Consider the following 18,364-nt stretch of genomic DNA (forward strand, 5'->3'; position numbering starts at 1 on the left):
CCGAGTCTTTTTGTCTTATACATAAACGACCTGGTGGCATCAAGTCGAAGATCCGCCTATTTGCCGACGACACCATGTGCATCAAGACCATCATGAAGAAAAAAGACGAGCGAGTGCTGCAAGAAGACCTACACTCCCTTGCCACCTGGGAGGAGAAGTGGTCCATGGAGTTCCATCCACAGAAGTGCTCAACGCTCAGAGCGGAACAAGATTGCCCCTGTGTATGAGCTACATGGACAGAACCTTGAAAATGTCAACACCATAAAGTACCTTGGTGTTAACATGCAGTGGGAATCTCACATTGACTCCATCACAAAGAAAGCCAGCAAGACCCTAGGCTTCATCCGGCACAACCTCAAGATCGTTAACAAGAAGGCCAAGGAAACTGCGTACAAAGCCCTTATAATTGTTTGCCCGCTTCTTGAGTACGCAGCCACCGTTTGGGATCCCCACACTGCAAACGAGATTGAGGCCCTCGAGAAGATCCAATGAAGAGCAGCAAGATGGGTCGCCAATCGCCACCGCGAAACATCATGCGTGGACTCCATCCTTGACTCTCTCAACTGGCCTTCCCTGCAACAGCGTCGTAAGAAAGCCCGCTTGGAGATGTTTTACAAATTCCATCACGGTCTCATCTCTATTAACTCCACGTACCTGCCAAAACCATCTAACAGCAGGCTGAGCTCCAGGATAAACAACAACCTGAACTACGACATCCCCACCATTCCCCCCCCCACCCCCCCCCCCGTGCCACCCCTCCCAGTTACTTTTCTACTCCTGCCCCCCCCCCCCCCCCGCCCCCCCATCCAGGGCTGCTGCAGAGGCTTTTGACATCATGTCGGTGCACACTGAACGTGCACTGGCTGGCCAGGCTACCAAACAAATTTCTTTTGTTTTTAATCCTCACAACAGCGCAATCTTCAGCAATCTCCCCAAACTACGACAAAATCATCAGTAAAATGATGTTGGCCATATAAAGGAAAAAGAAGAATAAGCATATAAAACGAGATATTGATCTTATGCAAGTGTGTGCGTATGGACGTGCGTGTATCAATGCTGTGTGGGTCACTGTGTGCGTGTGTGTGCGTGCACGTGCGCGCGTGCACGTGCGCGCGTGTGTGTGTGCATGGCTGCTAAACTGAGCAAGAGCATGCAATGCTGTACATATGCGTAGGCCTATTTTCCTTTGCCGTCAGTCAGTTTTGCACTGAGAGCTTCAAAACTTGAGTCTTCAACTCAAATCCAGTCGGTGATGGCCGAATAAAACTGGGACCATACCATTCACATCTGACGGCTGAAAGTGAGCAACCAAAATTACATAAAGCCATGATCGAGCCACTAAGTCAAACTAGTGAGCAACTGAACTGGTGAGGTGAGCCCATTAGTGAAGACTGAGCAGCAGAGGTGTGGCATTGGCCTAGTATATAAGGCTGGGAGGAGGGTTGTGGAGGGGGGGGGGGGGGGAGAGAGAAAGAAAAAAAGGCGCAGACACGTATCAGTGGCCAACACCGTCAAGACACTGCTCAAGTTTTAGACATCAGCTGTGTAACTTGTTCTCAGTATCCATCTCTTGGTACACTGAAGGCAATAAATTGCGTCTCCCAGTACTCACACATAGCTTGAACAGCATCTGCGATGTCTGAAGAATCGGCAGTGCTGGAGCAGCAGCCTTGATCTGTTACAGACCTTGCTGCGCTTTTTTTTTCTTCTATTTTCATGACATTTCTCCATTTTCATGGCATCCCCAACACAATGCCGGTCAGTATGCAAAGAGAAGGGCTGGAAAAAAGGCGTGCATCACACACGTGACACACACACACCGACGGTCACACACACACACACACACCAAAAGTGATGAGCATAAGTATCAATTTAGTGATACATACAGTGCATATATCATGTTGAGCTGGAAAAAAAGAAGGTAACTTAAACATCAAAGAGCTGACAGACCTGACCTGGGAACATCTAGGCTTCCTCTCAGTGCTGCCTTTCCTGTGTCAAACTCAAGCGACCTTCGATTTCTTTCAGTCTGTCCAAAAGCGACGTTTTCAGTCCCTCTGCTTGCCCAGTATCACTATGGCATTGATACAGATCAGGTCACATGCATGTCTATCATATATATATATAGATGTCTCATCTGCAGTGACTTGAACAGTCTAATCCCTCCACAAAGATGGCTTTTGAGATTCATTCCTTACTCATCCTCTGGACATGCGCTGTACTTATCTGCCACCTTAGTGAGGAGTACGTACTTGACTTAGTCTTGTACGTGGGCTTTAGTCCCCTCACCACTGAACTGAAGCCTATACAGACTATTCGCGTGATGCATCTTAGAAAATTCAGACTGAACTGAGTTTCTTCTTGGTTTTGTCTGGAGTAGACTGTCAATGTTTTGTTGTTACATGATAAGACGCTGAGCATGCAAACCTTAAGTCTGCAGTGTTTATGTTTTTTTGCCCCATCACCAGATAGTTCTCTCATTCTGGTGATTATAGTGGCAGCTTTCCCAGTTCTGTTATTAACCCTGAACATCGAGGGACTACTGGAGATAATGAAGCTGTCAACAGCCTCAAGAGTGGAGCCATCAGTTTGTTGAAGATAAGGATGGTAGCATTGACATTCACTTCAATGATTTCTCATGCTAATCGGCAGATTGAAGCACTGCAGCTAGGCCTTGGCTACAATCTATTTACTGAGCAAGCTTTGTATTGGATGTCTTCTTGCAAGTTTAAAACGATAATTGCCACTCTGATCAGCAAGCATTCCTCTTAGTGTTGAGTCTGTGATGGCCCAGATGGCGAGAATCACCATACACCTACTACGTAGGTTCATGGACGTATTTTTGCACATGTCTGCAGAGTTTGGAGTGCATGCTTATTTTGTTGTTTTTAGATTTTGTTGTTACTTTTAGGGGTGTTGATTGAATTGATTTAATTATTTCTTACTTTATAATCCCTTTAAATAAAAGGTCTGCGTGTTACATGCACGCACGTACAGTCATATGCACATATACACACGTCAGTGTGCGCGCACACACACACACATGTACACCAGCACTCATATTACACGTCTAATACCACACAAAGTGAAAACTTGAAACGTTGAATTCAAGTGAAGAGTGCATGCTTTACTTAATGGGGTCTACGTTCTCACTGCATGACTTACACACAATCGACTTCACGTTGAATTGCTATGCATTGACCTGCTTTGTCTGGACTGTGTTATCTCCTGTGAAGTTTAGAGTGTGCGGTTTGCTTATGCGAGTCCCTGAGTCTCCAAGGCATGCACTCGACTCTGCTACGTCAAATCGCAGTCAGTATTTCTATGGTCTACATAGCATAGGCTGTGCATATCCCACTGTCCTAACTGAACTGACAACTATACCAACATGAAAACGATCAAACTCAGCTACTTCATGGAAGAACTACATTTACTTTTCATTGAACTGGTAACAATTAGTCTGAAAACAGTCAAACTCGGCTGCTTTATGGAACAATCCACTTTTGAAAAGAAAGTTCTGAACAGTCCATTCCAGCTGACATGATAGAAAGCCTTGGCTGAGGTTAGCAAAATGCCAAGTACACACATATATCCTTTCTTTCCAGCATTTTATTTTCAGCTATATCTTACCAAGTCGGAAACCATATCCATTGTGGCAAGTCGGAAAACATGTCCACTGTGGCTCTCCCTGACCTAACAACACACAGGATTCTGAATATTCAACCACCACGGTTTTGGTTTAGAGAGGACTTTGACTATGTGCGATCTTTTCCACCACATTCATAAGTTATATTTCCGTAACAATTCTTGCACTGAACTGTGTAATTGTCTTAAGTTTTTGATGGATTCAATGCAGTGATTTGAAATAAAAATCTATCAAATAATAAAAGCCAGTGTTTAGACCTTTGAACGCCCCCACCCTCCACCCAAAAACGGAGTATGACTGCCTAAATGGAGGCATAAAAACAGTTATACACGTAAAGCCCACTTGTGTATGCAAGTCAACATGGGAGTCGAAGCACATGAATGAAGAAGAAAGCCTTTGACCCTTTGTAAAAGTCAAGTCCATGGTTGCAGTAACCTCTGCAGGTACAGATGGATCACTCACAAGGGTTTTCACTGATTTGAATGAGATTTGCATAAATGTACGTAAATTGCCATGATCTTTTGAAAGTTAATGACTGTTTTCACCTTGACCTTACAAATAATCTTAAGTTTAAAACAGATTAAAAAAAAGTTTGTTATTCATTGTAAATCATTTCATGTACTTCAATACAAACTAAGATACACATGTAAGGCTAACAATTGCTTTGCAGTCAACTTGGCCGAGGTTGATATTTATTGGGGATGTAAATCTGCCTCTTGTCAAGTCCAGACTAGTTTTTGACCTGGTAACACAGATGATGAAAATCAATGTTCTTTCATGAAAATGGTACATCCATGGCCTAGTATGTAATTATCAAAACCAATGCTCTCTCCTGGGATACTTATAACCACAGGCCAAGTTATATTTGAAACTGTTTTTCCCCACACTTTACTCCAGACTAACAAAAGATTTGGATGACACTTTACTTATCAGCTTAAAAAACCCTAACAGTACCTGCCTTCATACAACAACTTTTCCCCTTTTTTGTTTGTTTTGTTTTTCAGAAGGACAAGTTAACTGACACATAAGTCTATTCTACAGTAAGAATGTGCTATTTGTTGGGCTTTTGTTTTTCATGGAATTTGAGCAAACACACACCTGTACCCACATGCAAACAATACATGCTTTCTCTCTTCTCTCACACCACCATGCCCACAATAGCTAAAACATAACCCAACTATTCTATGTGTCAAAAATTTATTTACAAATGTCACAAAACATCCAATTTCGTTTCATCATAAAATCAAATCTTTCATAAATACTTCCATACACTTTCACAATTCATAAATATACATAAAAAATCAACAAAAAAGCCTGAATTACAGTCAAACAATTCTTTTCAAAGGACTGAAGCTGAGAAAGCAGCTGAAACTGTCAGCCAAATATTGAAGAATACGTAGGAACCTTTGCCTTGATCACAGGTAATACCTCCTGCACACAAACAAAATAGAATTAATCAAAATCTTTTTAGTGAGTGATCTCAAATGCAGTTTGGACTTTGGAAAGCCTTGTGAGCACGTTCTCTCACTGAAAGCTCTTTTCACTTCCCTGCTGATCTGTGTGATATGATTCTGGAACACAAAAAAACCCTACCTCCACATACATTCTGTACAATTTTTCCAATAAAAAAGACTGAACCCCACTCCACCAACCCTCTCCAAGAAAACAACACCACCATTATGGTAGGTAAGTTTTTACAAACACTAGAATATACGGACAATGGACAACGCTGACTAAATTTAAGACCATTATATATCCTAAATTTAATCAAACAACAAAAATTGTCAAATATAATGGAAAACACTGAATTACATCTCACCTTTCCACCATTCTGCTCCAACAGCTGGAGTGTGTCCGTCACCCTGTCTCTGTACTTTTTGTCCATCATACGCTTTGAAAGCTGTAAGAGTGAAAGTGGGCAGAAAGAAAGGAAGGAAAACTGTAAATAAAATATTTCAAAGGTATGTGTCAATGGGTTATTTTCAAAAACATACCAACACAAACAGATAACACTTTAACGTATTTTTAATTACATATGCATTAATGTGTTTAATACAATAATAAACAAATTAACCAGTTCAGTGCTAGAGAATTTTGTGAAATGTTGCTCTCCCCTTGCCAGGGAATTTTGAGGATTGGGGGTAATAAATCACAAAAAATTCTAGCACAAAAAATATGGGCAGTACAGAAGGAAAGTACACATTTTTGTGAAGGAAAATGAGTGTAGATTCTGCTTCTGGGATTTTTTCCCAACTGGGTTGATTGTAGATAACTGTTCAGGCATGTAAAGTCAAAATAATAATTTTTGTGCAACAAAAAAGTCTATTTCCACCTCTGCATAATGACATCCATAAAGAAAAGAAACAAAATACAGCTAGAAATAGCATGCCTATTGTCAGGTTATACCTGTAGAAGAAATCAAAACAGGTGATAAGTTTATAAAAACAAATCACAGCTCTTGCAGACATGAAAGTAAATCACTGTCCCAACAATGACAAAGGTGGGTAAAGTCAACGTAAAGGGTCAATCATGTCTCAGAAACTAAAATGGCAAGCTTTTTGACAGCAAAGAGGATTTGCCAGTGAGAGGGTGAAGTTCTCTGATGACATTCACTCCTTTCAAGTTGCACGTGGGCCGATTAAAGAGTCTGCTGTGCATCCGGCTTGCCACCTCTTCAAACTAGTCATCCAGCTGATTCAGTGAAAAAAAAAAAGCGAAAAAAAAAAAGCGTTAAAAACAAAAAGCATATGTTTCATGTCCAATGCAGCTTCAACCCTGCATTTTGTGAAAATCGTGGAGCACTGGTGGTTGTCGATTTCCTACAGTTTGCAATGAAATGTGAGTACATTCTTCCCAAAAGCCACGCCCTCTTGATGACCTCTGGCTGGCATTCAACCTATCGTCTTACATCACTCCTCTCCTTCTCCTCCCCTTCTTCCAACGCTCGCTTCACGTATTCTGTCAGTTATAGCCACTTGTTAAAAAACGCTGTCTGATTGGATGGACGGACTGAATTACCATCAAATGGGCTGTCAGTTTCATCACTGTTATTGTCAATCACCTTCGTCTTCAAACCAATGATCAGACAAGAGATATCCTTCCCCATCGTGAAAGCTGTCCATAATCACAAGCAGAGCCTTCAGAACTGTGTAAATCTGCTGACTATCTGCTTTACTGGACACAGTTTTCAATGCCTTTTTTTGCACATGATGCAACCACCTTTTCCATGTGTGTATCACGTGGTCAGTTAGTAATTTATTATCGAGTAGAAAGGGGTCTTCTACATTATGAATGTTCATTTAAATAGTGTTTTTATAATCCAGACATATCAAAATAACTGTTCAGAGTCTGTTTATGTGAATTGAACCAAGGAAAAATCGGCAGAAAGGAAGCTTTTACAATGCTATCATTTGAAATGAAATTCTCTGAAAAGCAGTATAAATCTTAAATTTCTTACCACTTATTCTGTGTAAATCAGTTACAAAAAACAACCCCAAAATCTAACTATTCTACACAGCAAAACATATGCCAAACACTTACAGCCATTAAGAGATTCTTGAGATGTGGATTTAATGCTGGCCCCACTGCATCGCTAAGATATGTGAGACCATCCAGCCCTCGTTCAAACACTTCGTTGTTGGAATGGATCTGAAACAAGTGACTGGTCTATTCATTTTCAATTTTTCTTGTCTCTTTGGAACATACACACATGCATTTACTTCAAGAGGAATTTATATGAAAATAAAATCCAGCTAAGAAATATGGGGACACACACAAAAAAGTACTGATTTTGGGGCTTTCTTAATCAAAATAAGTATAAAAAAAAAAAAAAAAAAAAGTATTGTGGAGATGCGTACCTTAGTGAGGTATTAACCTAAACAAAATAAAATCCATAAAGGAATAATAAACATAGATCGCTCTCTCTCTATATATATATATTAATAGTAATACGGATATGCAAGGGGTTCCCCTTCTGCTAAACTTGGCAAGATGCCGAACAGGCCAGCATGGAATACATGAAAAAAGACAACAGCTCAAGCACGACACGCAGACTGCATGCCACAGACACGCAGATCGAGTAGTCAGTCGAGCATTTTTGATATACTGAGATGAATGGGATCAAGTGATAGAAGTAGCGCGGGCAGACAAGAGAGAGACATGGGGGAGCTAAATGACAGACAAAAAGTGTCCAAGATAAATAGGACATCAGCCGGGCCAGTAGAGTGAACTCAGTTGATGAACAGTTAAATAACTCTGCGTGTGTTAACAAAATGAACATCCACTAGTGGGTCACGGTTAAGTATGTGTAATTAAAATTAAAATTTCTCAATTACAATGTAAACGGCTTGCTCCAAAAACTGGACGATAATGATTTCATTGATTATATTCAATCGCATGATATTACTTGTTTAACGGAAACATTTGTTGTTGCAGACTTTGAATCTGACCTATTCAGCGAATTACTTTTATTCACTTCCAAGGCTTCTAAATCATCACACCATGGTAGGTATTCAGGTGGAGTTATTGTCATGATCAGCTCAAATTCATTAGATCCAAAAATATTTTGGCACGAAATAGAAAGTATGGGATGTGGAAAAAAAAAAAAAAAAAAAAAAATAGCAACAATACAACGACTGATGAATGGTATGAACATTTTAAGAATGTTCTTGGACATAATACTGATGAATTCATTCATGATCTTCCCAAGTTTCATCGGTTTGAAGAGGCAGAGCACATCTTAAATACAATTATTACAGAAGAGGAAGTGAAACTTGCCATTAAAAAGCTTAAAAAAAAAAGAAAAAAAAAAGGCAAAGCGAGTGGTCTTGATGGTGTACGTGCAGAAATATTGAAAGTAGGAGTAGAGGAAATTATTTCCTTTTTAACAAAACTATTTAATACTATATTTAATAAGGGTGAGTACCCACAGGAATGGGCAAAAGCTATATTGTTATACCAATCCATAAAAAAGGTCATACAGAAGATGTAGATCATTCCAGATGGGTGTCCCTCCTTAGTATCATATCCAAATGTTACACAACTGTGTTGAATTCAAGGTTATATTTATGGCTAGAAGATAATAGGCTAATCTCTGAATGTCAAGCTGGTTTCCGAAAACATCACTCTACTATAGATCACATTTTTACTCTCTATGCTATAGTCCAGAATAGTCTAAACAAAAAAGGTAAAAAAAAAACTGTACGTTGCTTTTGTGGATTTTAAGAAAGCTTTTGACTGTTCGACATGACAGACTGTTAGAATGTATAAAAAAACAATGGAATAAAAGGAAAGTTTTTATGTTCACTTCGGATTATATATGATTCTTTAATGTCATATGAAAGGATAAACTATCAGCTATTAGATTATTTTGCCTGTCCTGTTGGTGTTCATCAAGGATGTGTATTAAGCCCCAACTTATTTTCTCTTTTTAAAAATGAGTTAGCAGATCATGTATAAAGAAATGGAAAGCATGGTATTCAAATGCTTCCTGGAATTATGGAATTGTTTATATTACTTTTTGCCGATGGTGCTGTTTTGCTCTTATCCACTCCTTCAGGTTTGCAAACACAGTTAAACTGTCTGAAGGCTTGATGTGAAAGCATGAAACTTAGTGTAAATAAAAACAAAACAAAAATTATGGTTTTTCACAAAGGCGGATTCTTGGGTAAAAGAGAAAAATGGTTTTATGAAGGTGCACCACTCGAAGTTGTGAATGAATATTGTTATCTTGGTTTTAGTTTCACCACCAAAAGGAGGAGTTTGTATTATACTCCATGTTTGGTGTTTACATATACTTACCATGTCAAACTGATGCAAACTAGGCCTATGGTTTGCTCTGTTTGGCCAAATTTCGCGCGGCTAACAGTGAAAAGACGCCCCTCTTAGTCTGGCACGCTCTTAGCCAATCAAACGCCTCTAACAGCTATAAGCGCTGAATCATTCCTTTGGCCAAGGCTCTCCACGCCATCTTGTCAGGTTTTCGCTCTGTCTCGTCTAACGCTTTTTTTGGCTATTAAGCGTTTTCATTTGGCCTTATTTTGTTGTATGCGGCTTGCATGTGTATTGTGCTTACATTCTGTGTACTCGTTTCGACTCCAAAATCAGTCTTAAACGGGGCACTACTCATTTGGCAATGAAAGGCAAGAAAGCGCTATTAAGCCAAAACAGAGCCTTTCGAAAATATAAAGATATGAAGATATGTCGTCCAATACCTTCTTTAAGATTTTTTATATGAAAATAAAACCAATATTACTTTACTCTTCTGAAATATGGGGAATGCAACGATTGGATCATATTGAAAAGGTTTGTATCCTGTGCGCACATCCAACAAGATGGTGTATAACGAACTGTGACATTATCCATTGTACGTGAACTCATACATAAACTGCCTTCGGTACTGGTTTAAACTTCTGGAAATGGATCAGCAACAGTTACCATGAAAAGCTTACAACATGTTACAGTATTTAGATGAAAAGGGAAATAACTACTGGGTTACACAAATAAGAGAAATTTTATGTCAAATTGGTTTGGGTATTGTGTGGCTACAATAAGGGATTGGGGATGTTAAATTGTTCCTAAATATACTCAAACAATATCTGGTCAACATATTTATTCAGAAATGGTCTGGGGCTATTCGAGATAAATAGACATATTCACATTATCAATCATTTAAGGCTGTCCTTGAGAGAGAAAAACACATAATGAATGCAGGTATTTACTGCTTTAGAGTTGCTCTCTCTCAGATCAGATTTGGTGTACTTCCTCTCAATAATAACATTCACTGTTATAGCAATTTGAACCAGAAAAGATGCTGCCCCTTTTGTATGTCAAAAACCGAAAATGAATTGCATTTTCTGTTGGAATGCCCAGTGTATGCAGATTTAAGAATAAAATCTACAAAAGATTCAAAGGAGGTTCCCATTTGCATATTGCTCCAAGCAGATTATGACCCACATAGGCGTAATCTGTCTCAATATGTATTTCATGGTATCAAGAAAAGATCTCACATGATCAATGGTGATTACTGAACAGATGTTTCTACATTAATTTCATACCTTATATATGTTTGTGATGTTGGTGAATGTGTAAGATTAAAATTCCACTACAAACATGATGTTAAAATGCTAAGAAATGTCAAATGTACATTATAAGCAAGTTTATTATTATTATTATTATTATCAATGTGTGTGTGTGTGTGTGTGTGTGTGTGTGTGTGTGTGTGTGTGTGTGTGTGAGATCATTAAAGAAGTTTGTCAACCCTTGAATTTTTGCCGGCTGAATGACAATCAGTGATAACCAAAACACCCCCTTCCACTTTTTATCAGCTTGGCTGATTCTGTTGAGATTTGCCAGCATACAAGTTCATATAGCAATGCTCTTACTATTGATATGTTTATCCAGATTGTACCCCTCATATCAGGCATACAATTGGCTTTCTCCCTTAGTGAATTCAGATGGCCCCCCAATTGCATTCTTTGAAGGATTTCTATAATTATTTTCATATTTCCCATTTTAATCTTGGAATCTCTCTCTCTCTATATATATATATAGATCTCTCTCTATATATACACATATGTCTGTCTTTACACATACATGCATACACCCCATGCATCATTGGCATACACACTTATACATGACATGTTGTTCTGTCTGTCAGTGTCACATATATATCAATAACTTTCAATACATTATCATTTAGTATTCCTTAGGTTTTTACAGAGATTATTTTCATATCTTGCTGTTATTTTCAAATGTTGCTGTATGAGTGTAGACTCACCAAAGCAGCCCTTAACGGAGGGACTACTTTGGGCAGCAGTGGAGCAGCTTTGTCCCCAGCACCTTCACTCTCTAACATCTCCTTGAAACCCATGTGAGAGACCTGGGTGTAGGGATGAACTGTTTCACGTAACCCCTGCGTTGAAATTCACAACCATGACAACAATCACAAATATTACTAGAATGATCACTAAGATGGCCGCAACAAATAATGACATTTGTTACTGTGAACCCCCCCCCCCCCCCCCCCCAAAAAAAAAAAACCCACCTCCAAACAAACCACACACTGCACGAAACTAACATTAAAGAAACGCCATGTTTGAAATTGCAATATTTTAAGGTCATTCTGTTGACCAGAACAATGACTGAGAAACCTCTTTCTCTCTCTCTCTCTTCATCCATAACATGAAGCACTTCTTGACAGTGTAGCCAGCATCTTGGTTAAAAAAACAACATATATAATAAACAACAAATGTCATGTTTTAGAAAACCTTGCCACAAATTTACTAGTCTTAATTTAAAAAAGAAAAGAAAATGTATACAGAAAAAAAAATTTCATATTTTTCATACATCAACATCTTCGAACCTTGCAAACTTATCACTATTCCAAATTATTTTTAAAATCTTACCATTCTGATGGTTGAATCTGCCATCTCTAACATATAAACAATGACAACAAAAAAGGACTATTTCCCTGGCACTTTTAACATCAAAGCATGATGAAAATCACATCACCCATTCAAGCATGCAAATTCCTTCTAAGCTGGAGAACATATCTGAGTATCAGGCATAAGTGGGAGATACATGACTCATCTCTCAAATAAATGTTTCCAGTTTCATATTCAGTCAGATAAAGATTTAGGCACCTAATTTTCAGTGATACTTAGTCTCATCTTTCACCAGTTTGTAATCCAGAATCACTTTTTTAATTGAAAATTTCACATTTAGACTGGTCTGACTACACACATACACACATACAGAATGTACTGAGAAGCAAGCCCCCTTACCTCTGCCAGTGTCGGCAATACAGGATCAAATGGCAATTGTGCTGGAGGTGTATCCCATGCCAGTTTATGTTTGACACTCCCGTGAACTAATCTAAACAAAATAAAATCCATCAGGTAATACTGATAGTCAAGATATCTATCTCTGTCCACACATACACACACTTTTCATTTATACATGTGTTGTTCTGTCAATGAAATACACTTACATATGCGTAAATAACTCGCAATATATTATGTGACCTTTCTTTCATTTAAGAACAGATAAAATAGATACTTGGGAAGGGGTCTTTCAAGGATGTAAAAGAAAATCAAAAGCATGTACACAAGCATACTTCAGTATATGTGTGTGGGCACATATACAAATTAAATTAAAATCCATTGAAAAACAGGCACACACACATATATATGAATGCACCTAAGTGAGCAAATACATATGCCAACACCTACAAACTAAATCTATATGATCACAGTAGTGCACTTACTTAGACATAAGCATAAACCAACATCCTTACCTGCAGGGCACTCCACCATTTGAGTAAAGTGATGCAAATGCAGACTGATTTTTTCCACCTCCAGAGAACTGAAAGTTATAAACAAGCTCATATGAAACATGAAGGGGGTAGGGGTTTGGGGGGGGGGGGGGGGGATGGAGAGAGAGAAACAGACTGCACCACACTTACTGAACAAGGTAAAATCTGATAACATGAACATCAATTAAAACCAATAGTACTGTATCTTTTATACATTGAATTAGATAAAAACCAAACTGGGTAACGGCTTCAATGCAGGTCTTTTTGTCACAATGTACAAATTCAGAGAATACCAGCAATACACCTTATTACCTGCATTTGAATCTTGTGGATGCCTTTGTACTGATCACAAATATATATATTCTTTTTTTTGTTTTATTTTTGGGGGGTGGGGCGGGGGTGTGTGTGTGTGTGTGTGTTGACTTAAACGGATGCCCGGGTGCAAATGCAACGAAAAGTTGGCTTGGCATGTAAATTTTCTGTCGAGTATGCCCAGCTGGCACTCCAAAATTGTTCAAGGTGATAGAAAATTAATTAAAAGACACACCAAGAAAGCAAGCTTGAACGCGGTCAATCGAACTGTAAAGTGTCGTCCGTGCGTTAGCAAAGAACGATGTTTCCCATCTTCAATGTTGAAAGAAAGGCTCCCGAAACAGAGACAAAAGCTCAGGATGACAAAGAATAAACAGCAGGAGTAGGAATCAAAGTGCCAGTGTGTGTACAATGAAGCGTGGCAGAAAGACTTTCCTTGGCATATTTTATTTCCTTTTATTATGCTGGCGCCCAAAACCACAACTGGGCACTCAAATGTTTTGTCCAGAGTGCCCGACTGGCACTCAAAAAAGAGAGTTAAGTTCAAACCCTGATATATACACACACACACACACATATATATGTATGTATTCATGAAGCTTAACCTGAATTAAAAATAACATGAAAGCAACAAAAAAAAAACAACCCAAAAAACCCACAAAAAACAACAACCAATAAACAACAACTGGACTGACCCCCCCCCCCCCCCTCTCAATCTTCAATGATGAAATGATGATGCACGAAAGGTTTCAAATATTATCGAGAGTCTCAGAAATAATGCTCTGTTCTGTTCCAATTCAGCACCTGTTTTCAACTTATGGCTTTGAGAGGGACTGTTCCAATTCTTATGTCCATAAAAATCTAAGTATTTTGCTTCCTGCGACAGGCAACATCCAAATTGGATCAATTCCATTTTCAGTGCACCTCCTACTTACATGATCTACTGTTTTGGGGTTGAGTCGATCAGAGGGTTTGGAAGTCTTTGGCTTGGCTCCAGCACCAGAATCCCCTGAACCTTTCTTGCCTGCACTGTTGGGTGGTGTTTTGGATCCCCGTGACCCTGCAGATCCATGGGAACTTGTTCTGCTCTTACCACTACCAGCGTTTGATGCCATGAAATGTTTGTACAGCTCCTGACTATTGAAAACAGGAAAAACATGATCAAAGAACAGTACTATCTTCAACTGTTTTACATGATCATAAACACAAATCAGAATGAGAAAAATAAAGCAGCCACAACATCTAAATGAGGTTCTTCAAACATATTACATCATTATCTACACATATCACAATGACAAAGAAAGGGACAAAAACATTTGAATGGGGTTCCGTTACAGTTTCTTGGAACATGCGCGTGCGCGCGCACACACACACACACACATATATATATATATATTATCATAATTGCATATGTAGGCTAGTTATATGAAAAAACATAAACTGGCACACACAAAAACATAACTACAGTCAAAACACTGTTCACTGATATACATGTATATACGTAAGGATAGATATTCCATAAAACCATTTTGTTATCTTGGGCACAAGTAGATAAATTCATTATATAAAATAGCATGTAATCCAGGTAAAGATTTCAGGAAACTGAAGATTCGTGACTTAGAGAGCTGGAAAAGGCAAACTAGAACAGCAATGTTGCTGACAGCTCTTAACTAGGTATATGTGACTAAATATTCAAAAACAAAATCAATTAAAACAAATCAATTGGGATATACTCCACATGTGATGCCTGCTTGTGAGGGATAAAGTTTTCACACTGATATACTTCATAACAGAACACATCTTGTCTGAGTGTGACTGCACTCTGATAGAGTTCGGACCTGATAAAAGCTGGCACACTCTGGCATAATACATGACTGCTAGAGACTGAAAGTGTGTTTACTTAGGACTTTGGCAACAGAATTATACCTCCTTTAGTCCTTATCTTTTTTCAGTGCAGTTTGTCATCTGCATCAGGGTGTAAAACCTGCAGCAACTTAAGATGGCTATCGTTACAGTGGAAAGACAATGGGTGTGTAACACGTAAAAGAAACTTCTTTACAAATGTGAAAAATCATTAGGCGGTTTCACTTCGGAAGTTGGTGTTTTAAACTTCAAAACTTTACACCAATAACGCTGATCCGCACAGTGGCGGAAAATGACCTTAGCCAGTAAACTACACCAAAATCGTCATTTTTATACTATTAAAAAACACAATTTAACTTTCACTGGAGAAACTGGTTTAAGCAATTCAAATATTTCGTGTTACCTTTTCCTGACAACTGCACTGTTTCAATTCATGGAAGGCGCCATGTTGCGTATTAACTTCGAGTATGGAAAGTAGTTCCCTTGGTGACGTAGCTTTGAAACAAGCAAAATCAGTCTTAGTATCACAAAGCGTTCTTTTAATGGCATCAAAATCATATCACTATGCTCTTATGAATGCACTCCACATTTAAGCATAATCCTTAGAATATTTGATATGATCAAACACATTTTATTTGGCGGAATAGTATCCGGTGTTATTGTAGTGTGCCCCAAACAAACATGGCGGAATCTTGATCGTCTGTCATGAAGAGCGTGGTTATTTGAAAGGAATTTTCTCACCATCGCCTTGTTGCATTTATTGTGATATCATGGATACTAGCATTAGATCTCTGCTATCATCTGCAGAGACATACAAAGGTAATAACCTATAGGAAAAGACATTTCATGACTACTTTACTTGTTGCCATGATGGAGGAAAACGCGTGGGAGATGAGCAGACCGTCGTTAGGGGTATAATTCTGGCTCTGCATTGGGATTCTGCCAATGAAATAGGAAATATATCACAAACCAATATTCATTATAGGAAACAGAAAGCAGAAGTATGGAAAAGAAAAGGGAATGGATAGAAATCCGAGCGCAGTGACGCCTTCTTTAGGTACTGATACTGATACCGTGGCACTGTGACAGAGAAAGTGTACAAGAGGTTGGAAAGAGGGGAAAACTATAGGTTATTGTATGTTTTCTGTTTTCTGCTGTGTGCATACTGGAGGAGCTTCTATTAGCCTGCATATGCAGAAACAAAATAGCACAATATTCACTGACATTCCACCAGTATTGACAACCCACCAGGCAATGCTACATTGTGCTAATGCTGGACCAGTGTCATAATATGAGTAAAGTCATGAACTTTTCATGTAGTAAATCTGAAATGCTGCATATAGGGCCCTGTATATATTATCTTGTCTTTGATTATCATGTTATTAAATTGGTGACTGTCAAACAATGAACCAGCAACCCATAATTTTTCATTGGTGACATACTAATAACTTATTCTGTTGTATTGATAATGTTAAATTTATGTGTTATATATATATATATATATGTGTGTGTGTGTGTGTGTGTGTAAAAAGTGTGAACACAGATTGACACTTTCCAGTATCTGTGATGAACACAGACACACACAGACGCAGACACACGGACACACACACAGACACACAGACACACACACACACACACACACACACACAAACACACTCACACACACTCTCTCTCTTTCTTTCTTTCTCTCTTTCTCTCTCTCCTTCTCTTTCATTCTCTCTCTCTCTCTCTCTCTCTCTCTCTCTCTCTCTCTCTCTCTCTTACACACACACACACACATTACACACACATGTCACATACACACACACTGATGCATGTACGCAAATACACATGATATAAAGAGACAGCAAGAGATTGTCAAACATTCCAGTGTACCATTGCTAATATTTCCAGAGTAAAAGTGTAAAAGATGAAAGATTTTCTAGAGACATGGTGCTGCTAGGAATGTAAACCTGATTAAACATCTGTTATTGTTAGCCTTTGCTTGATATTAGCAAAATATAGACTGCCATATGTATACATAAATATAAAATAATTTATTTTGAAAAAACAACAGTAAATGAACAGATATGGTTATATTGGCTTATGATGGCTGTTGCAACAGGGTCAGAAAAGAACCCTTACCTGCAGCAGGCCTACATGCAACTGAGAAATGTTGCTGAAAGTCGACCAGCTGTTGATGCTCCAGATCCTTTTGGTCAAGACCTCTATGTTCTCTGTGCTGAAACTGCTTACCAGGTAATGAATACATCGACATTGAGAAAATGCTGGTCAGTATGACAAGCCTCAGTTCCTTCTGTTAGAATCATGTAAGCTGGGCATGAAAACAGTGTTACAAAACTCGAAAATTTCAGTACGCACAATACACAATGTGCTTTGGCAAATCCAGTCAAGTCAGTCTTATATTTTTTTTCAACTGGCTGACCACAAAGACTCTGTCAGATCTGCAGACTAAGTTTACAGAGCAATTCAAAATTCAGTTTCAGAGCATTAAACTTTCAGAATGGGAACTGTTTAAGATCACAGTGCTTTTTTATGATACATTTTCAACAAAAGTTTTTATTGTGGGGAATAAGTACCTGTGTGTGTGTGTGTGTGTGTGTGTGTGTGTGTGTCTGTGTCTGTGTCTGTGTGTGTCGGTGTGTGTCTGTGTGTGTGTGTATGTGAGACAGAGAGAGAGAGAGAGAGAGAGAGAGAGAGAGAGCCCTCAAAATGAGGCCATGAACTTGATGTCTAGAATTTAGAAGCATGACCTCTCACAGTTTAAGGGTTTTGTGTATGTGTGTGTATGGGGTGTGCATGCAGGTGTGTGTATGGGGTGTGCATTTCCATGTATTGCACATATATGTCTGCCTGCAGGTTTGTTTCTGTGGGTTTGTACATTTGTCTGTGTGCCTCATTCACAGTCTTCCTTTACCAAACAACATATTTTCAGATTTTGCATTTGTATAATTTGGTTCAAGTCTTGAAACCCGTGTATCCAGCCATGTGTTACTTGCCACATCTAAACTTGCTTTTCACCTTTTGTCAACAGTATGGACACAATGAGATTGCACGGGATTGCTTGAAGATGTTTTTCATGAAACAGCAGCCTGCCAATCAGTTTCTGATCCGTGCATACTTATGTCAGGCTCAGCTTCTGGCACCACAGAATGCCAACAATCCGGTACAAGCTTTGTGTGACTCTGCATGTGTGTATGTGTATGTAAATGTGCATGTTTGTGTGTGTG

The 18,364-nt window shown here is 38.8% G+C and overlaps 2 protein-coding genes across 10 annotated transcripts in view; one reads left to right on the forward strand and one right to left on the reverse strand.

Annotated features, from left to right (window-relative positions):
• Positions 1–4,832: 4,832 nt before the first annotated feature.
• Positions 4,833–15,595, reverse strand: LOC143274641 (PACRG-like protein). The gene is made up of 8 exons (XM_076578518.1): positions 15,538–15,595; positions 14,207–14,408; positions 12,942–13,009; positions 12,430–12,520; positions 11,424–11,558; positions 7,187–7,294; positions 5,466–5,546; positions 4,833–5,077 (listed from the first exon to the last, which is right to left on the reverse strand). The coding sequence occupies exons 2-8, from the start codon at positions 14,384–14,386 to the stop codon at positions 5,021–5,023; spliced, it is 720 nt and encodes a 239-aa protein (XP_076434633.1). The 5' UTR covers positions 14,387–14,408; positions 15,538–15,595; the 3' UTR covers positions 4,833–5,020.
• A 218-nt stretch (positions 15,596–15,813) lies between these two features.
• LOC143274602 (cilia- and flagella-associated protein 46-like) overlaps positions 15,814–18,364 on the forward strand; it is a 110,939-nt gene continuing 108,388 nt past the window's right edge. For all 9 annotated transcript variants that reach the window (XM_076578471.1, XM_076578496.1, XM_076578483.1 and 6 more), the window contains exons 1-3: positions 15,814–15,953; positions 17,239–17,372; positions 18,169–18,300. In XM_076578471.1, coding sequence (XP_076434586.1) covers positions 15,905–15,953; positions 17,239–17,372; positions 18,169–18,300 — 315 coding nt within the window. In that variant the 5' untranslated portion in view covers positions 15,814–15,904. The remainder of the gene's footprint in view (positions 15,954–17,238; positions 17,373–18,168; positions 18,301–18,364) is intronic.

This window comes from Babylonia areolata, chromosome 2 (genome assembly GCF_041734735.1).
Source record: "Babylonia areolata isolate BAREFJ2019XMU chromosome 2, ASM4173473v1, whole genome shotgun sequence".
Taxonomy (NCBI): Eukaryota; Metazoa; Mollusca; class Gastropoda; order Neogastropoda; family Buccinidae; genus Babylonia; species Babylonia areolata.

Coding starts and splice junctions, on each gene's coding strand:
- LOC143274641 (XM_076578518.1), bottom strand. CDS start 14,386: ATGGCATCAAACGCTGGTAGTGGTAAGAGCAGAACAAGTTCCCATGGA. Junction 13,010..14,206: donor ACCCCAAAACAGTAGATCAT/GTAAGTAGGAGG, acceptor TATAACTTTCAG/TTCTCTGGAGGTGGAAAAAA. Junction 11,559..12,429: donor TATTGCCGACACTGGCAGAG/GTAAGGGGGCTT, acceptor ATTTCAACGCAG/GGGTTACGTGAAACAGTTCA.